Consider the following 23,833-nt stretch of genomic DNA (forward strand, 5'->3'; position numbering starts at 1 on the left):
TTTCAGGCTGAAATAAACACTTTTCCATGTGAATATATCTGTGTAACCTGCACATATAGCACTGCATGTTTCAATAGTTTATTTCCTTTTTAAGCAATGAAAGTCTGGTCTTGTTAATGGAATTAAGGGTTCTCTTTGTTTAGGGACAAGTGTCAATGGATGCTATGCAATATAACCAAATGTCACAATTCAAAATGACTACATATGTGTATTAGGGTTTCAAGGGCTCCTTTTTGATGCGGTCCATCAAATCATATTTAAATGTTATAGTTGTCTTTTCCTTAAGTGTCCCAGTCTTTACAGATACCGGTGTATAAAACCATACTCAAACACTTGCCATCTTTTATACAAGTAAAATAGAAAATGGTCAAATTTTTCTTCATAATCTGTCCTGCTGCTCTTCAAGTTGGTCAGTTACACAGACCAATCTGGAATTGAAACGCAATGAAACCATTACTTAGATTTGAGTTACAGAATCAACCCTAGCCCAGAGTTACGATACATTTGTATGTTAGATGACGTGGGTCTTCAAATACACATCTTATTTTTAGACACGGATTGAGAAAAATAAAACATTCCACTGTTGATCACCATATTTTTTTTAATACTATTAACAGTTTAGAAACAAAAGCATTGGCATCCCCCAATCCCGTTAGTTTATTCCCCCTCAAACCATCTGAGGTGATGCAAAGAACAGGAACCACACTCCTCTGGTAGAGATTCAAGCAGCTTTAGACATGGATAATATCTACTTATTCTTCCGTCAGTGCAACAGTTGAGCAGCCCTCAAATTCATACTTGCAGCCATACAAAGACCAGGGTTGTGTTCAGTAGTGCACAGCGTAACAAAACGATAATCAATGCCATTTTTTTCACCTACTGAACACAACCAATGGCTAGCCCAAAAAACCTTGGTAATTGAAGTTTAACTTTATGTATTGGAGTACAATTTAGAGAAACTAGAAATCAAGATGTACTTCAGTGAAAAAATGTTTCCCTCAAGCTAATTCATTGATGAATTGTCAGAAGACCATGGCGAGAAGGTTCTGAAAAGCATGAAATAGATTTTACACCTATGAACACATTTAACGTCTGGTCAGCAGTAATATTTGGATGACAAATCAATTCCCCCTTTGTAGGATATTGTATACACACAATCACAGATTGTTTATGCGCCACAATACAAGGTATTAAAGGCATTCAATATTCAAATACAACTAAAACCCATTCCATTTCCCAAGAGGAGCATACATTAGCTCCAGCCCATTTGATATATTTCTCAACAACCAGTGCAAACCCACAAAAAATAAAATAAAAGCAAGACTTGCTACGTGAAAACAAGCCTGCTTGAGAGGTCAAATCACAACTACCCTTCCTGATCCCAGAAAGCGACAAACGATGCAATGCAACAGAGTTCCAGTGGAGGAAACATTGAGTCCTGTTATCATTAGTCCTACCAAAACTAAAACACTTTTGTTCAATGCAGGGCAAATATACAGTTGTCCAAGTAGTTGTTTGCATGTGGGAAAGTATGCCTAAACCTGTAGGGCAGGATGGTAGAATACAAACTTGAAGTCTTGTGTCAGTTCATTCGCTGGTTATTATTCCAGGCTTCGTCAGCGCTCCTTGCTCATCATGTCAGTAAGAGGGGAAAGATGTTCGGCCGCAGAGGGGGATGAAGGTGAACAGAAAGTGAGAACGAGAGGTAGGTAGTGGGAATATGACATTTCAAGAAGTCTGAGCTGATCCAATGACTTTACGGTTTTCAAAATAAAAGGCTGGAAAAACAAAACCCCCCCAAATATGTAGGAAACCATTAAACAGTCAACAAATACAATGAAATCTCATTCCAGCTGTTATAACTCATCCCCTTTGTGGTTTTCTGACTGGTTTCTCTCTGTTGGTTCTGAAAATTGGAAGGAGGAATACAATATTATACTCAAATATGTAGCAGCACAGTATTACAAATATGACCAGGTATAAAACCAAAATAAAGACTGAAGGACAAGAAAACTAAAATGCCCTTCCTTTTCATAGTTGCAGACAGTTGCTCGAGCTTGAATGGTATGCCCAATTCTTTTCCATCAGACGCCCACTTATGTAGCGAGAAATTGTAAAGGCAACTGGGTGCCAATTCACACACGCAAAAAGGTAGTTTCTATGGCAGACACTGTTCCTATGAACAGACGTACCTGTCCTTGTAGTTTTATCTGAAGGCTGTGATTGGCTGAGTGAGTCTGTGTTCTGTCCAGTGGGCTCTTTGATGGGTGGTTCCTCTTGCTGCACCTCCTCAGTGCCCTCTTGAATGAAAACAAATGTTGCCAATGAAAAGAGAACTGATCGGTGATTAGAATTGTTTAAAAAGGGTTCAATGACAAGTTCCCATGTCATGTGAACAAGTCTGCAAAAACACTTCCTTTGCAAATTATATTCATTACAGATGAAACTCATTGCTGAGGAACCCCCTTAATTACGTACCAAACAGAAGAAGGGTCAAACAGGGAGGGACTACCTGGATTTGTCCAATAAATGCTCCATAACCTTTTGCTACGGTATGCCAAACTGAACATGACCATATTACATACATTCTATGACAGACGCACCTGTACTTGCAGTTTTATCTGTAGGCTGTGATTGGCTGAGTAAGTCTGTGTTCTGTCCAGTGGGCTCTTTGATGGGCGGTTCCTCTTGCTGCACCTTCACAGTGCCCTCTTGAATGAAAACAAATGCCGCCAATGAAAAGTGGACTATGATTACATTTGTCTAAGGGATCATTGATAAGATATCACACGTCATATGAACAAGTCTGCAAAAGCACTTCCTTTGCAAATGACAAATGACATGAATTACAGCTGAGGAACCCCCTTCATTACATAGCTAACAGAAGGAAATGTACTTAAACAGGGAGGGACTACCTACAGTCCATACACTCAAATGAGTTTCAAAATGTTTTGCTACGGTGTGCCCTACTGAACATGACCTCTATATATAAAGCACATGTTCCATAACAGAAATGTGTTGGTTTTCCCCACTTTCCCACCTTCGTCTTTGGTCTCCTCCTTGGGAAGTATGACTTTCTCTTCCATTTTGCTGCTGTTGGCCTTGCTGCTGCTCCTCTCTGTGGTGCTGTTGTTATTGGGCTTGGCGGCCTTGGCGGTCTTGGGCTTGGCGGCCTTGGGCTTGGCGGCCTTGTTCAGCAAGTAGTTGACCTCGCGGTCCAGCAAAGCCCACTTGGACTCTATGTCTTTGGACAGTAGCACAGGCTGTTCCGTGGGAGAACTCTTCTCCTGTTCAGCTACTGTGTTGTTCTTCCACGTCTGTGGAAGAGGGGGAGGTATTGGCAGTTAAAATAAAATGAAAAATAATCAAAGATTACAAACGATGGCACTCAGTGAATCACTTCCATATAGATTGTTTTGAACCACATCTCAAATTTGAGTAATAATGGTCAATCAAAATAATAGAATTGACAAATGTACTGAGTAAAACAAATAGGACATTATTAAACATCATTACATACAGAGGTCTCATTGATGACTTTTTCCAACGTCTTCAGCTCCACGTCAGTGAAGATTCGGTCATCCTCTGATACAAGTTTGGAGCTCCTTAAGGAAAAACCACAGAAGACCCATGTCAAATGGATGCATTGTACATCTGATGATTCACCTCTAAAATGTTAAACTCTGAAGCTAAGCAGGGTCGGTCCTGGCCGGTCGCTGGATGGGAAACCAGATGCTGCCGAAAGTAGTGTTACAGGGCCAGTAGGGGTCCCTCTTTCCTCTGGTCAAAGGAATAAGATCCCAAATTCCCCAATCTGGCCCTTACACCATTATGGCCACCTAATCACCCCCAGCTTCCAATTTGTTAATTCATCTCCTCCCCAGGTCATCGCTGTAAAATATTGTTTTCAGGCAAGGCGCGTCACTACAGACCCTGGTTCGATCCGGGGCTGTATCACAACCGGCCGTGATTGAGCAGCGCACAATTTGCCCAGCATCGTCCGGGTAAGGGGAGGGTTTGGCCAGGGTAGGTCGTCAATGTAAAATAAGAATGTTCTTAACTGACTTGCCTAGTTAAATATATAAAAATGACCTGGTAAAATAAGGTTAAATAAACAGATCTTGGGTCAGTTTTTCCATATTCCATTCCAGGTTATGAATGGTGAAGGGGAAGCCGATCCTAGAGCTCTAACAGAGCTGCTTTGACCCACCTGAGGAAGAAGCTGGAGCGGTTGAGCATGCTCTCCAGGGTGGCCAGGTGGCCAGGCCACTTCCTGCGCTCTTCCACGCGGAAGAACATGTCCCTGCACAGCTTTCTGAGATATCGCAGCTTCTCCCGCAACTCCTTGGTGGACGCAGAGTAGCCATCCTCGTCCATCCAGGTCGACACTTGACTCAGCTTGGCCAGGATGGTTTCCTTCTCTTCCTCCAACACCACTGCCTGGTACTCCTCCTGGTACATTTTGTCCTAATGGAGGGGGGGAGAGAAGGCTTTACACACACACACACACGAGAGCGCCAGACAGAATATACTGATGTTGTACTGTAAAGGTAATGTTCTAACCTGGGTATCAAAAAGGAATGCCTCAAGGCTGTTCAGTGTCTTCTCCCTCTCCTGTTTCTTCAGGTCTCGATCAGTCAGGTCTTGGAGCCTGACAGGAAGAAAACAAACATTATTGCAGCGAATTTGGAGGTAGCCGGGACTCAAACCTCGGTCTATGAGTCGGTCAAACAACTTAGCCATTACGCCAACAGATTCAAAGCCTCTGAAGTCACTAGGTGTTTGACAAGTCACAACGCTACATCAATATCAGCATTATTACAGCTTGAAAAATGTATTTTCAACTTCCCCACCCTGCACATTTGAGCCCAACTAAAATGTCATAAGGAAAGAGCAACACACTTCTTGTTTGAGGAGGTGACGGCTTCTAAATGAAGGTTAAGGATGTCTTTCACTTGGAGCTCCACTGTGACATCCTCATAGATCTCGTTTTTCTTCTGATGCTTGGCTTTCTTCTCGGCCTCAGTCTTAGCCGCCTCCTCTGTCGTTTTCTCCTCTTCTCCAGATTTGGCTCCCTCCTTTTCATCCTGCTCAGAAAAATAAAATATTTAATAGTTCATGAAATCTTGGTTTATTCAAGAGAGCCTCATTTACATTACATTAATGAGTTATTTAATGTTGAATTCAAACAGAGAATGAGTTAAAACTCATTCATGTGAGGTTAGTATACACCCCCCCACTCTTGACAACATTCTCTTACCAAACATTCCATTCAACATTGTTAACATTTTGGAAAGTTCACTAAACACAAAAGGACTGAATACACCCCAGGGCTGAGCTAAACAAACCAGGGTTTAGAAGGCAAACATTGTGGAATGTTGCAGATAGAAATGTCACGAATAGATCTGTCCGGATTCCTTAAACATGCCAGAGGCATTTTTGTTCTACATATTTCCATCTAAACATTCCACAATGTGGAACTAGGAGAACTGAGCTAGGCCCAGCGACATCCCAGGCATTTATGTGGAATCCAATTGAGCCAAGCTCTTACCTGAAGGTCAGCCTTACTGTCTACTCCCTCAGTCTTCTCGTGGGTTGGGGCCACCTCCTCCTGCTGCTGTTCCTCCCCAGGCTCCTGCTTCTCTTCCTGGGGCGCAGCCTCCTCTTGCTCCTTCACAGACTCCGGATGAACCTTCTCATCCTGGATTCAGAGACAATAGGGGAGCGGCAGAGAGAGTTAGACAGCCATGAACTAGTGTTCAGGAGGAACTCTGGTGCTTGTTACATTAGAATGGTAACTTTAGTAGAGGGTTACCTGAACTGGTTCAGTCACATTTGTGTTGGGTTCCGAGGATCCCCCTCCAAACAGGTTGGAAATTGTATTTCCCAGTTCTGACAGGTCAAAAGAGACAGAATTAAGACATGGAAGAGACTGATTTAGAGCTGGGACAATAACCTGAAAATTATCGACATTACCGTACAGATCCTTATCGCAGGAATTTTGCTGATATAGTTCATTAGTTCATGGCCTATACTAGAGAAATGTGAAGCTTGAAATTAAATAAGTATGCTAATATGGGTGATTGTTAATTTGACAATTGATGGCTACAACCAAACTAGTAACTCAAAATTCAAAAGGCACTCACACATCTGAGCAAACTTTTTGCAGGTTCATGGCAACAGTTGATGAATGAAAAAGGAAACCGCACACTGCTCTTGATAGTATCACTGATCTTTAATAAGCTTACATATCGGTCGCACGGCCTTCGTCAGAAGTGAGGCCGATACGTAAGCTTTTAAAAATCAGTGATACTATCAAGATCAGTGTGCGGTTTCCTTTTTCATACAACCAAACTAGTAACAATATTTGAAAAGATAATTTAAAAAGTGATGCACATTAATGTTATAAACGTAGTTCTTGCATCAATTCAGGCAATTTTGTCTGTCGCCCACCTCTACTATGATTATGAGGGGTGATCAGATGTTAAATGATTACGATGTTAGCATAAAACCTACTTGTCAGAGTAGACTCCTCCTCCACAACGGTCTCAAACACAGACACCACCTGAAGAAAGCAACTTAGGTCAATGTCGATTACCCCAAAACAGAGTTCAATAGTGTCTAAATCAACTCAAAATAACTTCAAACCAAGCCAATTTTAATTGGGTTTATGTGGGTAGATTAAGGCATTTTACAATCCTCAGATGCAAACACGATGAGAATGTAGATTTACATTTAAAAAAAGTAAATTGCATCAAACCTTAAAGTAAATATAAAATATTATTTGGATGTATTTTGCAACCATCTTGAAAGTGTAAAAAGCCTGATGTGTTTTGTATTTGAGGTTTAGTTGTACTTCCAGAGAGGAGCTCCATAAGCATTAGAGGATTGCACTGACCATAGAGTTCATATAATTCACATTCGATAAGTAATTATATGGTACTGACCCGGTCAAGGAGGAGCACGCCACTCTCGTTCATGTTGAAGCTGGCATTGATGCCCTTGTACTCAGCATCTGTGTGCTTCTGGAAGCTGCTGCCCACCCCAGACAGCTGCACTGTGGTCAGGTTGAGAGAGCCAAAGACACTGGTGGAAGAAAGAAATTACACTTTTTTATTTACAATTAAAATTCAGACCCCTCCAAGTTAATGCATCTGATGATAATTGAATGTGAATGCAACAGGTAAGTTAGCTGTAAGTCACTTACATTCCAATTAAATTCAAAACAGCTTTATTTGTCCCCCTAGTGTCTATAGCCCTAATATAAATGGCCGAACAAACGCTGCTATAGCATATCCTTAATTTTCCAGGCGGTCTACATAAAACCTTTTCAGACCATGCCGTTTAGCCGTGTTGGCTCACAGAGTGGGGTAAATCTATGGGCCGATTTCCTGGACACAGACAATCAAATCCTAGGCTAAAAACAAACAATGTATTCTCCATTGGGCCACTTTACACACATATATAACCTTGCTTTTGTCTTATCTGAAACTCAAGCTACTATATTTGCAGATGATCCTACAATTTATACAGCAAGACAACTGGTTCAACAGTACAGCAGGCTCTACAAGTAGATCCAGGAAATAATGGAGTGGGTTTCCCAGGACAAACTTGTTTTGAACACCAGGAAAACCAAGGTTATGTTGGTCTGTTCTACCAGCAAAAGGCCAACAAAGCATGGGATACAATTAAGTATTGGGGGGGAACCACAAATTGAGGAAGTGTCAGAAACCAAACTACTACGGGTGCAGCAAGACAACTGCTTATCATGGTTGTCTCAAACTCATGTAAAAAAATATATTCAAATTGCATGCATGATCAGAAGTATAGCCAAATATTTACCGGGAAATGTTCTACGGCAAACAACCCAAGCATTAATTGGTAGTCAGGTGACCTACTGTTCTGTGGTCTGGGGACATGCATCAGTAAGTGACATTAGGAGGCTGCAGATCGCACAGAACAAAGCAACAAGGATTGTTTAAAGGTAGAGATATGGTTCTTCTGTTGTAGTCATGCTCAGTGAGTTGTTGGTCATCAATCAAGAATTAAAAAAACATGCTTATTTTATTTCACAATGTACACCATTTAAAAAACAGCCAAACTATTCACAACAGTATACACTTGGTAAGAGACAGACTTTCAGTAAATACTAGGAATAGATTGTCCACCATCTATGTTTTATCTAGACAGAAGACAAGAACATTATGATTTAGAGCCATGAAGAAATGGAATAACTTCTGAGCAAACCAGAAACCTTCCAATATAAATTCAAATAATACTTTAGAACCATTTAAATTGGAAGGTTGTGCAGGACTATGGTAGATGAAGGAATCAAACTACAATTTCAGACTTTATCTGGTCAATATGTCAGTGTTAAGTCTGTTACAGTGTGTTGTATGTGAAAATGTGATCTTATTATAAGTTGTATTTTAATGTTTGAGGACTCGTGGAAGATTAGTCCAAATTCCAACTAAAAGAGATCGTAATAACATCCATTCAGCATGCTTTAGTCCATGCCTAGGCTTAATCTGTGTCCAGGAAACCGGACCTAAATTCCGACCAATTAAATCCAACTTTATTTTGGGTGGTGTTCACCTGAGGTCTTCCTGGCCAAGGAAACTGAGATCGCCGTAGTTGATGTTGAAGGCAAAGTCGTCAGTGTGGTTGAAGGTGAAGACCTTGCTCTGGGGGTAGGGGGCCATCCTCTGGAACAGAATATGCTTGTTGTGCTTCAGGATCCTGGAACCATCCTCCTCCATCTCACTTGTGAACTCCACCTGGAGAGTGAGAGAAACAAACACAGCTGTATGCTACAATCCAAAATAAATGTAAAAGATGAGCACCATATGACATGCAGTTGTGTGGTGCTTAGCTTTTACTTTCATTTTGGATTGACGCAATTCAATTATTATTATTTATTTAAGGGATGGGTTTCAATGTTAAAGAATGGGCTGTGTTACCTGAATGGGGAAAACGGTTGCCTCTCTAACCAGGAAAGGTTGGACTTTGAAGGCCTTGCTGAGGGCAGCGGCCTGGTACACAGCCCCCATGGCTGCAGCCTCATCTGCGTTGAGGTTCTTCCCTAGCTCCTCTCTACACAGTCAGGTCAAAGTGAAATATCACTTCAAAAACAAGGTTGGCCAGATACTTTTTCAGACCTCAAAAGTAGTCAAATGGTCTGTATATGAAACTACATGCCTCAACCAATGTTCACTCGAAGCTGCGGTGTAGCCCGAGACGGCCGTGCAGCTCCCCGGGACTACCGCAGAACGGAGAAGTGCACGAGACAACTTCACTCAACTTTCTAAAGTTTAACCAGTTGGTGTTAACTATCATTTCCCTTTACTGTGGCAATTGGGATCAAAGCAATAGCCACTTTCAATGCAACATAATGTAACAAAATGTATAAGAGATTTTTCTGTAGGCAGACCGCGTTGGAGTAGGATGCTATTGGACCCGTACTCTACACAGACCGGTGCAGCATAACCAATCAGAGCTGCAGTAGGCCTATATGCAAATAGACCATTGCCATATACAGATCTGTGACATTTTTTGAAGTGGACTGTTTACAGGCTTAGATGTGCTTGTTTTGAGATCAAAGCAAGAGCTGCATGTAGCCACGTGTGCACATTTGATTAATATCCTTCGCTAGTTAGTGAAATATTAGCCCAGTTAAAAGCTAATTTCTAGTCAGCAATAGGGGTGTCATTGCTTCATACAAGAGCACAAAACATGTACATTTCTAGACATCGTTGAAAAGAAAGTCCGGTATAGAACTATTTTTGGTCTTAAAAAAGGGTCTGTTGTATTTTGAGGTTGGCTTGACTAAGCCAAGTAGCCAATAGGCAGATGTTAGCATCATTTGTCTGATTCATTATAATAAATGGTTCGGGAACAATAACGTAAAGTGGTTTCTTGCAACCACCACATTCAGTAACCTTGTTTGAAGGACTAGATAACAGGTCAATGTCAATCCCTGCATGTTTCTTTCAAAAGTCTCATGGAATGTAGGCCTACATTGACCACCACACATTGGCTGCTACTGTAGGCTGAATGATAGAACAGCTATTTCCATGTTAAAATGTTATGGGATGCATTTTCACCATTGTTTTATGGCAGGTACAGTGGCTTGCGAAAGAGTTCACCCCGCCCCCCCCTTGGCATTTTTCCTATTTTGTTGCCTTATAACCTGGCATTAAAATAGATTTTGGGGGAGTTTGTATCGTTTGATTTACACAACATGCCTGCCACTTTGAAGATGCTAAATATTTTATTTTCTGAAACGAACAAGAAAAAAAAAGTAAACACTTTGTAGAGCCACCTTTTGCAGCAATTACCACTGCAAGTCTCTTGGGGTATGTCTATAAGCTTGGCACATCTAGCCACGGGGATTTTTGCCCATTCTTCAAGGCAAAACTGCTACAGCACCTACAAGTTGGATAGGTTCCGCTGGTGTACAGCAATGGTTAAGTCATACCACATATATTCAATTGGATTGAGGTCTGGGCTTTGACTAGGCCATTCCAAGACATTTAAATGCGTTTCCCCTTAACACTCAAGTTTTGCTTAAGCAGTATGCTTAGGGTCATTGTCCTGCTGGAAGGTGAACCTCTGTCCCAGTCTCAAATCTCTGGGAGACGGAAACAGGTTTCCCCTCAACAATTTCCCTGTATTTAGCGACATCCATCATTCCTTCAATTCTGAACAGTTTCCCAGTCCCTGCCAATGAAAAAGATGGTGTTCTCAGGGTGATGGTGTTAATTTCCTTGAACAAAAAAAGCTAAATTTTAGTCTCATCTGACCAGAGTAGCTTCTTCCATATGTTTGGGGAGTCTCCTATATGCCTTTTGGCAAAAACCAAATGTGTTTGCTAATTTTTTTCTTTAAGCAATGGCTTTTGCTGGCCACTCTCCAATATATCCCAGCTCTGTGGAATGTACGGCTTAAAGTGGACCTACGGACAGATACTCCAATCTCTGCTGTGGAGCTTTGCAGCTCCTTCATGGTCTCTTTGTTGCCTCTGAGTAATTCCCTCCTTGCCTGGTCTGAGTTTGGTGGTAGGCCCTCTCTTGGCAGGTTTGTTGTGGTGCCATTTTCTTTTCATTTAATGTGGGGCATTCAAAGTTTGATATTTTTTTATAACCCAACCCTGATCTGTACTTCACTACTTAATCCCTGACCTGTTTGGAGAGCTCCTTGATCTTCATGGTGCATGCTTGGTGGTCTGGGGCACCACCACATGCTTGGTGGTGCCCCAGACTCTTTTCAGAACAGGTGCATGCATGCATATATACACATACTCAGATCATGTGACACTTAAATAAAGTCCACCTGTGGGCAATCTAACTCATGTGACTTCTGAAGGTAATTGGTTTCACCAGATCTTATTTAGGGGGATTCATAGCAAAGGGGGTGAATACATACGCACAACTCTTTTCATTTTGTAGAATTTTTGTAAACAAGTTAATTTTCCCCCACTTCACAATTTGACTACTTTGTGTATGTCCATTCCATGAAATCCATATAAAATTACAATTACAATCAATTACAGGTTGTAATGCAACAAAAATAGGAAATACGCCAAGGGGGAATACTGAATACTTTTGCAAGGCACTGTAGGCCTAATACATTATGATCAAAAAGCCATCGTAGTCTACTTGGCAACTTAAAATAGGCACAGCCGGAAGTTGCACAGAATTTTCACAACTTTCAAGTTCACGCTCAGACCTGCAATTTGCTCAGTGCCCATATTTAAGGGAACATTGGCCTATTTTCATATTAATTTGCAATTAAGGCATATCTAGCTGATCTTCACAACAAATGGTGTACACTTTAGTCTAATTTCCATTTTTCAGGTCCAAAAACCTGGCAAAGTTTGATTTTGAGTCTAACTATTCCTTTAAGCCTTTTCATCCCAGATGGATCATTTCCAACATGTGAGTTACATACCATCACTCTAGTAGATACTACCTATGACACTTTCAGGTGAAGCACTTACTCTATTCTATTGTGTTTCATTGTCTAGGAAGGTTTGTTTTGAATATTACATCTTACAGCCAAAACCCTGGACAATATGTCCCTCATGTAGTGTAGAGCCCCAAGTATTGACAGTGTCAAGTGAAACTGTTGACATACTTCCCAACGGCTTTGAGCAGCACTTCTTGCACCTTAGGCACTCGGGTGGAGCCACCCACAAGGATCACCTGCTCGATCTCATCCTGTTGGAAAACAATGTTGGAAGATGTACTTACAGTACTTGCAAATAAACAAACATGTGTTGGTTCAATCTCTGTAGAAATCTCTGAACGCTTGACATGCTGAAACATGTCATGTTTAACCCCGTAAGGTCAATGTCCACACCCTCGTGGAAATCTAATTAGCAGAACACAACAATCCCATAAAAATCTGTTCAGTTTAAGCAAGATATGTTTTTGTTTTGCATTGGAAGTGTCTCAATCCACCACATCTGCCTGTCGGACTTCCACATCTGCAGTGTGTCAGACCATGAGACATCCTGCAAATCAGTCTTACAAAATAGTCTGTGGCGTCCAAACGGGTTGGCCTAAACTACTGAAAAATATGTAACGCATTGGTCGCATATTTCATGAGCTGAAATAAAAAAGATCCCAAAATTGTGCCACACAAAGCTTATTTCTCTCAAATGTGGTGCAAAAATGTGTTTATCCCTATTTGTCACAAAACACAATGCCACGTGCAATTTGCATGCTGACTGCAGGAATGTCCACCGGAGCAGTCGCCAGAGAATTGAATGTTAATTTCTCGACCGTAAGCCGCCTCCGTCATTTTAGAGAAATTGGCAGTACGTCCAACCAGCCTCACAACTGCCGACCATGTATAACCACGTCAGCTCAGGACCTCCACATCCGGCTTCACCTGCAGGATCGTTTGAGACCAGCCACACGGACAGCTGATGAAACTAAGTATTTCTGTCTGTAATTAGAGAATTTGTCAGTATGTTCAACCAGCCTCACAACCACAGACCATGTTTACAGCATTGTGTGGGTGAGCGGTTTGCCCCATGGTGGCGGTGGGGTTTTGGTATCGGCAGGCATAAGCTCCGGACAAACACAATTGCATTTTAAATCTACAGCAATTTGAATGCAGAGATACCGTGACGAGATCCTGAGGCCCATTGTCGTGCCTTTCATTCACCGCCGTCGCCTCATTTTCAGCATGATAATACACAGCCCCGTGTCGCAACAATCTGTACACAATTCCGAAAGCTGAAAATGTCCCAGTTCAGTGGACTGCATATGGTCCTTCCATGGTCTGCATGTTTGGGATGCTCTGGATCGACGTGTACGACAGCATACTCCAGTTCCCGCCAATATCCAGCATCTACAGGCCACAATCAAGAGCCTGATCAACTCTACACGAAGGAGATGTGTCGCACTGCATGAGGCAAATGGTCAAACCAGGTACGGACTTTTTTCTGATCCATGGGGATCAGGGGGGGTCTGACCAACAGATGCATATCTGTATTCCTAGTCATGAGAAATAGTCATGAGAAATCCACAGAATAGGGCCCAATACATTTATTTCAATTGACTGATTTCCTTATATGAACTAACTCTAAATAGTTGCGTTTATATTTTTGTCCGGTATATTATGACCCCTCTATGGAAAGTTAAGGCTATGTTTTTCTCTTCGACCCCCACAAGCATCTTGGGACTCATCTGATGCCGGTACAGCCGAGCTGCCAAGTTCTGTCTGTAGAGTCAAAACAGTTTGGGCTACACACTAATATGAGCTCTCTTTGCAAAGGTGAGACTCACAAACACGTTGGTTGTTTTGCTCTAGGACGCCCACAGGCATCACAAGACTCGCCTGAAGGTCCCCCGGTACCAGTTGAAAAAAAATGAATGGAAGTATATAGAGACTTCTGTCTCCAGATCTGTCATCTCAGATCGAAGACACTTCAGAACAAATATCCTTTAGTTTTCTTTTTGATAATGCTGGTTTTCCTGTGACTTTTGATGCTTTTGTCTGTCGTTTGTGCATAAAAAGTCCCAAGTCTCCCCAAAATGTAAAATAAAGTTGGCCACTGCTTTACTAAAATATCAAGACAAACAAGTGTCATGTTCATTAATAAGGCACTCAATGGGAAATGTTTTAAGGTTTTCAATGGAAAACCAAAAATCTAGTTAATGGACAAATCCAGGGAGTCCCTTCCTGGTTAAGTCCATTTGGTGCCTAATGAATGCACACAAGCTACAGTGACTCACCAGGGACATCTCTGCAGAGCTGAGGGCATCCTGTACAGGGCCAGGCACTCTCTCAAAAAGGTCAGCACACAGGGTCTCAAACTCCACACGGGTCACCTTGGCCTTGAAATCCATGTCATCCAGCAGCCCTTCCACCTGAACAACAAAGAGAGTGCGAGTATATTGGGTTTACATGTACTGTAATACACATTTGCAGTAGAACACTATGGATAACTGTAAAAGTGCAGCTAAAAACATTTCCCCAAATGAATGGGTGCTTACTTTCAGATCTAACACATCTGACAGAACATCAATACATAAGAAACGTTACCAAAAAAAGACCTTATTTCTCTAAATGTGCAGAACAGTGCAAGACTGGAAGTGACAGGGAATGGAGGGATAAAGAAGCAATGCGATGGCTTCACCTGTGTAATTATTTGACAAGGTTACACATCTACAGTAGAACACTACGGGTGACATGGGAGTAACTGGTAACTACTCTCAACTGCAGCAAAGGTAAGGAGAATGGTGTAAGACTGGGGTTAGCGAAGGTCCCGTCACCTGTGCCATGAATTCGGCATTAGCGCTCAGCACAGTCTTGAGTCTCTGGGCCTCCTTGAGGAGCTTGGCCATGGCCCGGTGGTTCTCCCTCACGTCCTTCTTGGTCTTCTTCTGCTCGTTGAATAGCTTGGCCAGGTGGTCCTGCAGCCGCAGCTCCATCTCAAAGCCCCCCAGAGAGCGGTCAAACCTGGTCAAAGACAGAACATTGTTAGGATAGGAACATTTGAGAAATGTGCTTGTCATCGAGCCACAATAAGACATTGAAAATACAAATACTTAGTGAGCTCCGAAAGAATTGGGACAGTGACACATTGTTTTGAAAAGATTCAATGACTATGCGGTTGAAGTGCAGACTAAGCTTTAATATGAGGGTATATTCAGCCATATCAGATGAACCGTTTAGAGAACACCTTTTTGTACATAATCTCCCCCCCCCCTATTATTAGGGGAGCAAAGGTATAGGGACAAATTCACTTATATGGTATATTATAAAGTTAGGGTTAGGAGCACAAATATCAAACACCCAAGAAATGCTAACCTCACCATTACAATAACAGGGGAGGTTAGCATGTTTGGGGGGGGGATATAATATTTTTGTAATAATACTCAACGCATTCAGGATTATCCGTAATCATGGTAGCATCCACATGAACGTCGAAGTGTTTCGAAACATTCTTAGTTACAATAAAATGACAATACATTATTTACAATTAATTTCTATTGGTCACAAAATAATCTGAAACAACCTAAACAATCAGTAAATGCATCCAACAAATTTGTCAAGTCAAACTTGATGTGGTCATAGCGTACCATGAATATGAGACCAAATACTTAACTACACAGCGGAATTAGTCCCAATTCCTTTGGTCCCCTAAAAAGGGGGGACTACGTACAAAAAGTGTTGTGAATTCGAAACAGTTCACCCGATATGGATGAAAAGCCTGAAATTCAAGTGGACAGTCCACACCTTAACCTCATACTCATTCTATCATTCCAAAGTGCTTGAGTAGAGCCAAAACGTGTTTTTTTAAATCACTGTCCTAATACATTTGGAGCTCACTGTATATGGAATGAAAACAAAACTAGTACTTATTTCTTAATGATGAGAGCAGAGTGCAAGGCGTGTGCTTTCCCCAACATCCTGTGTTGCAGTGTGTGTGTGTAAAAGTGGGTATACAGGTCCTTTTGTCTTACCCCACTCCTCGTATCTGGAGTTGTGGCTGGGAACCCGACTCTTCAGTTTTGACTGTCTGGTATGTGACGATGGTTGCCGTTGTGCTGCCTGAACCCATGTCATAGAACATTATGTTCTGTAGCGAGAGACAACGGGAATGTAAGTCTAGGGTTACACCAAGCAACTTTTCTGACCCACGAAACAACTTATGAAGCGCAACTCAAAAAGACTTAACCTAGTTAAAAGACGCTTGTAAAAGCAGTCTAGTTAGCGCACCTGTGCTGTGCTGTTGATGTCTTTTCTCCTGAAGACGCCGTAGTTGAGTGCCACCGCCGTGTTGTCGTTGATGAGCTGAAGGACTTTAACACTTGCCATCTGTGCGGCCTGCAGGACTGCTCTGCGCTCTGCCTGATTGAAAAAGACTGGGACGGTGATCACTGCATCTTTGATGGGCTGCTCTGTGGGCGAGAGTAAAATACATTCAAGGGGGGCTTCAAAATAATTGGGCAACAATGTTGAGAGAACCTTTTCCCCGTACTACTAGTGAACAGACAAACCTGCAAAGTCCTGAGCAAGTCCACGTGAATAGTTCAAAACCATGCCCAGGAGCTCCTCTGGAGAGTACTGCATTTCTCTGCAGGAAAACAGAGTAGACATTACAGCCAAGCACTTTTCATATTTTTATAAAATATATATTATTTTTTTGTAACCCCTTTCTCCACCCCAATTTCATGATATCCAATTGGTAGTTTGTCTTGTCCCATCACCACAACTCCCATACAGACTCGGGAGAGGCGAAGGTTGAGAGCCATGCATCCTCCTAAACACGACCCAACCAAGCCGCACTGCTTCTTGACACTGCTCGCTTAACCCGGAAGCCAGCCGCACCAATGTGTCGGAGGAAGCGCCGTACAGCTGGTGACTGAAGTCAGCATGTATTTACCCAGCCGCCACAAGGCCTCGCTAGAGCGTGATGGGACAAGGACATCCCAGGCAGCCAAACCCACCCCTAACCTGGACGCTGGGCCAATTGTGCGCCGCCTCATGGGTCTCCCGGTTGCGGCCGGCTGCGACAGTCTGGGATCGAACTTGGATCTGTAGTGATGCCTCCAGCACTGCAATGCAGTGCCTTAGACCGCTGTGCCACAATGCCTTAGAGAAACGAGGCCCCAGAACCAATCACTCTTATCCACAACTACAGCATAGGACATACTGGATCAATGACATTGTCACAGGCGGTTTAAAATGTGCTATTTGGGCAGTACCCAAAGGAACGTTGTACACTGACAAACAATAAGTTAATGGGTCAGCATTTTCCCCCATACCGTCCATAGAAGTCCATATTATTAGTACTCGTCAACAAATCACTTGGCTCAATCACCTCCTGCTAAACAAAGGAAAAGGGAACCAATGAGATTAAATCAAAAACGACTTACTCCGAGTTGCTAAAGAGAACTGTGCCCCGACTCTCATCTGTCACCAGATGGTGCTCGGGGAAGCGTTTCTGATAGACCGCCACCTGTGGGTTGTCATGCTTCTTGCCAAGGAGGCTCTGAAGATGCCTATAGACAAATTTGGGGTTCTTCACAGACTGCGGGAGAAAGAAAAACAAATCATTGTCAGTGTAGATATTAATTCATGAACTTCATTGATTCACATGGGGGAGTACAGAGCACTAACTGCATGATAGACATTTTAAAACATGTGACCTGGTAGGTTATCAATGACAAAGTGCCTTACCACTCCCAATGCACTGTCTCCAAAAAGTCTCTCGTTTTCTTTTAAACACACAGCTATTGGCGTTTTCCTCCTGGACTCCCTGTGTAACACAAAGAAGGATAAGACAGACTATTTGAAACAAGTTAAAGCTTTGAGAATGCTTTTTTTTTTTTTTTACTTTATCGTGAACTGACCCTTAGTTCAGCCAATTTTCATTCACTATTCAACACGGGCCCATTTAGGTATTGCCATGTTAACATGCATTGTAAACACTAAAGAACAGCTAGCGTACTCACACATCAGCGATGAGTACGATATTAATAACTATGAATACTTATCAAACATGAAATGGAATAGGGATTTCTGTCTAAAAGCACAAAGTCCTAAACCCATTGCGATGACATGGCTAGAGACAATGAAAATAGCAATACTCACTTGTTTAGAGCAATCTCCATTGGCACGCCAGGTTTCACTATCGCTACTTTCATCCACTCACTGCCCAGGTCAACTGACATGACTGCAACAGAGGCTGTATGGACAAAATAATAGGTATGATTATTCCATTACCTGTACTTTTGTAATAACAAAGTGATGATTACAGACTAGAGGTCGACCGATTATTCGGAATGGCCGATTAATTAGGGCCGATTTCAAGTTCTCAATTTTTTACACCTTTATTTAACTAGGAAAGTCAGTTAAAGAACACATTCTTATTTTCAATGACGGCCTAGGAACGGTGGGTTAACTGCAGAACGACACATGCTTTTTACCTTGTCAGCTCAGGGATTCAATCTTGCAACCTTACGGTTACCTAGTCCAACGCTCTAACCACCTGCCTCATGAGGAGCCCGCCTGTTACGCAAATGCAGTAAGAAGCCAAGGTAAGTTGCTAGCTATCATTAAACTTAATCATGATCACTAGTTATAACTACACATGGTTGATGATATTACTAGTTTATCTAGCGTGTCCTGCGTTGCATATAATCGATGCAGTGCGCATTCGCGAAAAAGGACTGTCGTTGCTCCAACGTGTACCTAACCATAAACATCAAATGCCTTAAAATCAATACACAGAAGTATATATTTTTAAACCTGCATATTTAGCTAAAAGAAATCCAGGTTGGCAGGCAATATTAACCAGGTGAAATTGTCACTTCTCTTGCGTTCATTGCACGCAGAGTCAGGAATATGCAACAGTTTGGGCCGCTGGCTCATTGCGAACTAATTTGCCAGAATTGTACATAATTATGACGTAACATATAAGGTTGTGCAATGTAACAGGAATATTTAGACTGATGGATGCCACCCGTTAGATAAAATACGGAATGGTTCCGTATTTCACTGAAATAATACATGTTTTGTTTGAGATTATAGTTTCCTGATTCTACCATATTAATGACCTAAGGCTCGTATTTCTGTGTGTCATGTTACAATTAAGTGTATGTTTTGATAGAGCAGTCTGACTGAGCGATGGTGGGCACCAGCAGGCTCATAAGCATTAATTCAAACAGCACTTGTGTGTTTTGCCAGCAGCTCTGCTGTTTATGAATTCAAGCCTATCAACTCCCGAGATTAGGCTGGTGTAACGATGTGATGTGAAATGGCTAACTAGTTAGCTGGGTGCGCACTAATAGCATTTCAAACGTCACTCGCTCTGAGACTTGGAGTAGTTGTCCCCCTTGCTCTGCATGCGTAACGCTGCTTCGAGGGTGGCTGTTGTCGATGTGTTCCTGGTTCGAGCCCAGGTAGGAGCGAGGAGAGGGATGGAAGCTATACTGTTACACTGGCAATACTAAAGTGCCTATAAGAACATCCAATAGTCAAAGGTTAATGAAATACAAATGGTAGAAAGAGAAATAGTCCTATAATAACTACAACCTAAAACTTCTTACCTTGGAATATTGAAGACTCATGTTAAAAAGGAACCACCAGCTTTCATATGTTCTCATATTCTGAGCAAGGAACTGAAACGTTAGCTTTCTTACATGGCACATATTCCACTTTCTTCTCCAACACTGTTTTTGCATTATTTAAACCAAATTGAACATGTTTCATTATTTATTTGAGGCTAAATTGATTTTAATGATGTATTATATTAAGTTAAAATAAGTGTTCATTCAGTATTGTTGTAATTGTCATTGCAAATACATGTTAAAAAAATCATCCAATCAATCGGTATCAGCTTTTTTTGTCCTCCAATAATCGGTATCGGCGTTCAAAATCATAATCGGTCAACCTCTATTACAGACTAAGTGAGACAATACTAAAGGTGATTAGCTTCAATGATTTCTCACTGGCTACAGTGGTATGGTGGCAATGTGAGTGATTAATCAGTCTTTTGCATCAGTTGAACTTAATCAATGTTCATCCGTGCATCAGTAAATTAATGTGTAAATAGTTACAAATACAGACAATGCATCATATTGTAATGTGACAGATTAACTATATCCTCTGCACGTGTCCATTTTCTTCTCGCACTCAAAATGGAGGCATTCAGATTTATGTTGAAATTTGAATTTGGTGTTAAGCGAATCTGCCGGTGCTTGATGCGGGCAGGTGTCTTGGATGGAATTACCATGTATAGTGTTAGTACCTGTTTTTGAAGGCAGCAGAGCCAAGACGAGGCAGAAGGGAGCCCATAAAGTCAGCTTCCTCCTCATGGTGACCTGTACACACACAAAGCAGAACAAAAACAGATATTCAAATGCTAACAGCAGCCTTCTTAGTGACATGGTAAGTGTGCTGAAGAAATAATTGGTTCAATATTTTGAGACCTCAAAGATTCATTATCCTCGACTCGGTTTTGTCATCCTGTACAAATCCATTAGCTACAAATGTTGTCATTTGTTTTAGAAGTCTTTTTTGGGGATCAAATATCAATTTGGCAGGTGCTTATGTAACAGTACAAATTTAAACCGTCCCCTCGCACATACCCGGGCGCGAACTAGGGACCTTCTGCACACATCAACAGTCACCCTCGAAGCATCGTTACCCATCGCTCCACAAAAGCCGCGGCCCTTGCAGAGCAAGGGGAACTACTACTTCAAGGTCTCAGAGCAAGTGACGTCACTGATTGAAACGCTATTTAGCGCCCACGCTAACTAAGCTAGCCGTTTCACATCCGTTACACTTAAAAAAAAAACAAATGCACAAGAACATCAATTTCTCTATACAATGCATATCAGCAAATAGTAAAAAGTAATGTTTCAGAAAGGAAATAGAGTGAGCACATCCCCCAGTAGTACATTTTTTTTTGCCCAAGCACTACACAGCTGATTAAAATAACCAACTCATCAAGCTTTATTTGAATCAGTGCACCCAGGGGGGCCCTAAGACTGATTTTGGGGAAACTCTGCTCTAGTGTTTCCACTCAGGCCCCCCTTCCAGAATTGGGGATCATCACAACCCCCCCCACACCATGTCTTTATATCTTTCTATGGGCACAAGTCCTGTACGTGACACATTGTTCACACCCCTCTTGTTGGCAGAGAGAAAATTTAGCAAGTTTAAAGCTTATTCCCTGCAGTTCTACACATTGTCATGCCTAATGTTTATTTATGTGATATTTGAGTGACTCAAACATTCCAACTAAATCTATAGGCAAAAAAACATTGCTAAAAAACATTAACTGACATGGGCTAGTTGAGCTGGAGATTTCTAACAAGTTATAAATAGCTCTACGGTATGCAATGACTGGCATGAGAAGAGGAACACTGATGCACTACCCAACTTCGAAATAGCACCTTGTGAATTCTACTATTACAACTTGAAAGCCGTGTTGAGCTCCAAAAAAAACCTGGTGCCGCACAGTTTGGGAACCACTGCTCTAGAGCAGCAAGTAAGGTAAAAGGAACATCTCAAAGATGACTCCTGTTCTTGTGTGTCCATTCCGTCACCTGCACTGTTGAACAGGAGGAGCGGTGAAAGCCAAAGCCTGGTGGTCATACACCACATTGCTTTCACCTATACAAAACTTGTCATACCAGTGCAGATGTAGGAAGTCCACAAGAATACTTAGATAATGCGCTGCCATTCTTCAGCACGAAACCAAACCGGCTGCACGCTTGCGTCATCGTGCATAAATGTATTTTGTCCCCCCCACACCAAACGCGATCACGACACGCAGGTTAAAATATCAAAACAAACTCTGAACCAATTACGTTAATTTGGGAACTGGTCAAAAAGCATTAACTTGTTAGGGATAGGGACTAATTTCGTGAATTTCCGCCTGACTGACGTGCTCAAAGTCAACTGCCTGTTACTCAGGCCCAGTTTCTAAAACTTAAAATAATGTCTCAGACTATAGCAGAATTGATATGGCAGGCAAAAAAATTAAGAAAAACCAAAGCAGATTTTTTTAAATTAGGTCCCAGGCTCTATTGTTCCTATGTAAATCCGTCTCCCAGATTGCAATTCCTAATTTGTCCCGGAATATAAACATTGAGTTATTTTACCTGAAATGCACAAGGTCCTCTAATTAATCCACACATAAAACGGTCAAACGCATCATTTCTAGTCATCTCTCCTCCTTCCAAATTTCCAAAATATGCCACCTTCACTGTCCAGGTGCATTCAGGCAGTGGTGTAAAGAACTTCAGTAAAAATGCTTAAAGTACTACTTAGGTAGTTTTTTTTGAATATCTGTACTTCACTATTAATATTTGACAACTTTTACTTCACTACATTCCTGAAGAACAGTGTAATTTTTACTCCATACATTTTCCCTGACACCCAAAACTACTAGATACATTTTGAATGCTTAGCAGGACAGAAATAGTGTAATTCACACACTTGTCAAGAGAACGTCCCTGGTCATCCCTACTGCCTCTGATCTGGCAGACACAAAAAACACATGCTTCGTAAGTAAATTATGTCTGAGTGGGAGCCTGCCTCTGGCTATCCGTAAATAAATATTAAGTGGCCATCTGCTTTGCTTAATATAAGTAATTTGAAACGATTTGTTCTACTTTAACTTGATACTTAAGTACATTGCAGCAATTACATTAAGTTTCCAAGTAAAGTATATTTTAAACAAAATACTTTGACTTTCACTCAAGTAGTATACCACTGGGTGACTTTCACTGGAGTATAAGTAAAGATAACTTAACAGAAAATGACTCAAGTATGATGTTGGGTACTTTTTCTACCACTGTTCAGATAAGTGGATGTTCTGTGACTCAGTTTAGTTCTGTGACTTAATTCAAGTGCTGATGAAAAGTCAGGAAGCATGATGAAACCGTGAGGCAATTATTTTTCTATCTACGGACTAGGGCACGTTTCGCGAAATAAAGGATTTAGGCTAGCTAATGTCTATATCAAGTAGAAAACAATAGGCAATCAGCAAGCTAATGGCTATATAGCATGTAGTTATTCATATTCAAATACATGATCGTGGAAACCTCTAGCCCCATCATGGAGCACTGGCGTACAGTATGAATGCCATGGACGCCCAGCGCAGGTGATGCCTTGACCATTCATTCAAAAACAAAGAGAAGTCTTGGGTTCTGTAAACGGTTAGGTAGCTTCCTACAATAAAAAAAATACTTTAGGTAGCTTCCTACAATACAAATAATGCTTTTTAGAAACACAGCTAGTTAAAATTCACCTTTAAAATCCCTCAACCATTTCATTTGAAATGAGAGACTATGTTAGCAAATAACCGGTAGCTGGGACTGTGTCAATGGACCACATGAGCAACAGTATTTGCTGGGAATTAGAATATAATGGAAAAACAATTACTTAACTAGCTAGGCACATTGCTGACAGAGCAGAACCTTACCTTCTCCACTCCAGCAGTTCAGTTCTTTGAAGCAGACTGGTTTAAACAACAATATAAACAAAATGAAAGCGCACGCCTTTACTTGCAGCAAGCTAAACTGTATTATTTTAGGTGATACTTCTTACTGTTGGCTTGATCTATTAACTAAAAACCTCTTCGTAGGCACTCTAATAAAGATTTCTTGATTTTTCCCTTGCTATCACCTGCTTGTTCTCGCCATTGGGCCCAGAACGCGGCGTGATCTCATTGGATCCACTCGAGTCGGTCGTCAGTAGTTACCACAGACACAAAGTCATAAACCCCGCCTATTTCTACAATGTATGTTCTTTAAACCTGACCTTAACCAAATGGTTAGCCTTATGCATGACCTTAAAT

The 23,833-nt window shown here is 41.5% G+C and overlaps 1 protein-coding gene across 1 annotated transcript; it reads right to left on the reverse strand.

Annotated features, from left to right (window-relative positions):
* Positions 1 to 579: 579 nt before the first annotated feature.
* LOC110537640 (hypoxia up-regulated protein 1) lies at positions 580 to 23,692 on the reverse strand. The gene is made up of 25 exons (XM_021623829.2): positions 23,459 to 23,692; positions 20,273 to 20,345; positions 18,115 to 18,208; positions 17,701 to 17,779; positions 17,397 to 17,551; positions 16,518 to 16,594; positions 16,237 to 16,418; positions 15,981 to 16,096; positions 14,787 to 14,973; positions 14,247 to 14,381; positions 12,136 to 12,218; positions 8,961 to 9,093; positions 8,596 to 8,777; positions 6,948 to 7,086; positions 6,517 to 6,565; positions 5,816 to 5,892; positions 5,552 to 5,701; positions 4,903 to 5,087; positions 4,564 to 4,651; positions 4,211 to 4,467; positions 3,521 to 3,605; positions 3,041 to 3,317; positions 2,604 to 2,711; positions 2,193 to 2,300; positions 580 to 1,906 (listed from the first exon to the last, which is right to left on the reverse strand). Exons 2-25 carry the CDS (start codon positions 20,337 to 20,339, stop codon positions 1,857 to 1,859), a joined length of 3,063 nt encoding a protein of 1,020 aa, XP_021479504.2. The 5' UTR covers positions 20,340 to 20,345; positions 23,459 to 23,692; the 3' UTR covers positions 580 to 1,856.
* Positions 23,693 to 23,833: the final 141 nt, after the last annotated feature.

Source organism: Oncorhynchus mykiss, chromosome 12, assembly GCF_013265735.2.
Source record: "Oncorhynchus mykiss isolate Arlee chromosome 12, USDA_OmykA_1.1, whole genome shotgun sequence".
Classification (NCBI taxonomy): Eukaryota; Metazoa; Chordata; class Actinopteri; order Salmoniformes; family Salmonidae; genus Oncorhynchus; species Oncorhynchus mykiss.